The sequence below is a fragment of the Octodon degus genome, unplaced genomic scaffold (assembly GCF_000260255.1).
Source record: "Octodon degus isolate 3935 unplaced genomic scaffold, OctDeg1.0 scaffold00034, whole genome shotgun sequence".
Lineage (NCBI taxonomy): Eukaryota > Metazoa > Chordata > Mammalia > Rodentia > Octodontidae > Octodon > Octodon degus.
In genome coordinates this window covers 15,632,043-15,633,825 of record NW_004524610.1, presented here as the reverse complement: position 1 = coordinate 15,633,825, position 1,783 = coordinate 15,632,043, and the positions used below count along the sequence as shown (strand labels likewise).

General features: G+C 38.1%; 1 protein-coding gene across 1 annotated transcript in view; it reads right to left on the bottom strand.

Annotated features, from left to right (window-relative positions):
• Nucleotides 1-944: 944 nt before the first annotated feature.
• The window catches only part of LOC101585165 (trace amine-associated receptor 7b-like), a 148,509-nt gene continuing 147,670 nt past the window's right edge, over nt 945-1,783 (bottom strand). The window contains exon 3 of the mRNA XM_004630319.2: nt 945-1,701. Coding sequence (XP_004630376.2) covers nt 945-1,701 — 757 coding nt within the window. The remainder of the gene's footprint in view (nt 1,702-1,783) is intronic.

Sequence of the window (1,783 nt, the reverse complement as noted above, 5' to 3'; positions counted from 1 at the left end):
ACAATTCCACAATCAAGCAAGTAATAAATTAAAAATAAGGTTAAATCATAAAAGAAAAACTTTAAATCCTTGATTTAACATATATTAATTTTAAAATATCTTAAATACATGTAAGTTCATAACAACAGTTACTAGCAGAAAACTTACTAATGATGAATATTTTTATTTACAACATTAATTTTTTCACTGTAAATAATGAAGTGGAGGGACAGCCCATTAGCTCAGTTGATTAAGTGCCTGATAAACAAAGCACTCAGTCTCAGGGTGCTGTGGTTCAATCCCCAGATCCTCATGCCTTACCAGACCTGTCCTTAAGGCATCCTGAGTCAGCAAAAAAAAATCTTTCTGAATAATGGAAGTAATATTAATTAATACACACACCTTCTGACTTACTTTTCCTGATGCTGACATCATACTTTTCAATCTATAAATCTCACACTACTCAAAGCAGGCTTTCCAAAAGGCTCCTCTGAACAAGAAACAACTACCTCTCTGAGATGCTCTTGTGAATTTATATTTTATTAAATCAGTTCAACAATAAAGAGAGTATATCCAGAAATTCAACTTATAAAAACTCATATAAGAATCAGAAATTAAAATATTCTTTTGTAATTCTTCTATATCTTTTATGTTAAATATTCTCAGTGATACTATAGAAAAGGGTCATTCACTTGACACAAAAGAAGATCAGAGAAACCTTAGTAGCACAGCATCAAGGTAATCAATGGCACCTTTGACTACATGGTTAGAATCTATCAAATTTGGTTTTTAATGCTATATTTACCACAACTCTACAATTTCATTGGACCTGGATTTGCCCTTAGTCAAAGCTGAAGGGTAAACAATTATTTTACATTAAGAAATCTTCTACATGGATGATCATTTATTTTCCTGTACTGTGTCCAGTGTGAATGTTTTCTTAATTTCCCATACAAAAGAAGAACCTACTCAAGAAATAAGTTCACTGAGGAGGAATTCTGTCTGAACACTTTGCCTGTAATAATTAGTTGGATGGCTTTTCGAAACCAGGGATAAAAGAAAGCATAAATCAAGGGATTCATTGCTGAGTTGTAGTAAACGATCCACACTAATATTTCATACACATACGTAGGTGTGATGAATCCCAGGAAGGCATCGATGACAGAATCAATGAAGTAAGGCAACCATGAGATCAGAAAAGCTATCACTGCGACCCCCAGGGTCGTTGCTGCTTTCCTCTCCCTCCTGGCCACCCTGTCCTTGTAGCTGTCTGAGGATTTTGCAGTCTTATTGCTCTGACTTTCAATTTTCCTAGCCTGTTGCTTGGCTATCAGGAAGATCTTGGAGTAAACTGTTATCATCACAAGTGCAGGGATGAAAAATAATAGAAAGTCGATCAAGACCCAGCTTTGATTAACTCCAACCTGACAGCCTCCCACACAGGTGAGGGCACTTATTTGTTCCTCCAGACCAGCTTCAGTTATCCCAGTATAAAAAAGCGAAAAGCTATAGACAACAGCAAGCACCCAGGAAAAAGCGATACATTTGCCGGACACAAACATGGTGAACCTGGTGGGATAGACCAGCGGGTCTGTGACAGCGACGTATCTGTCAATGGAGATAAAGCACAAGTGGAAGATAGAGCAGTAACAGAAGATGCCATCAAAACAGGAGTGTAATTTACAGAAACTGTTCCCGAAGTACCAGCAGCTCTCCACAGACCTGACCATGCTGAAGGGCATCACCGTCGTCCCCACCAGGAAGTCAGCGCAGGCCAGAGAGGCTATCAGCAAGTTGGCTGGGG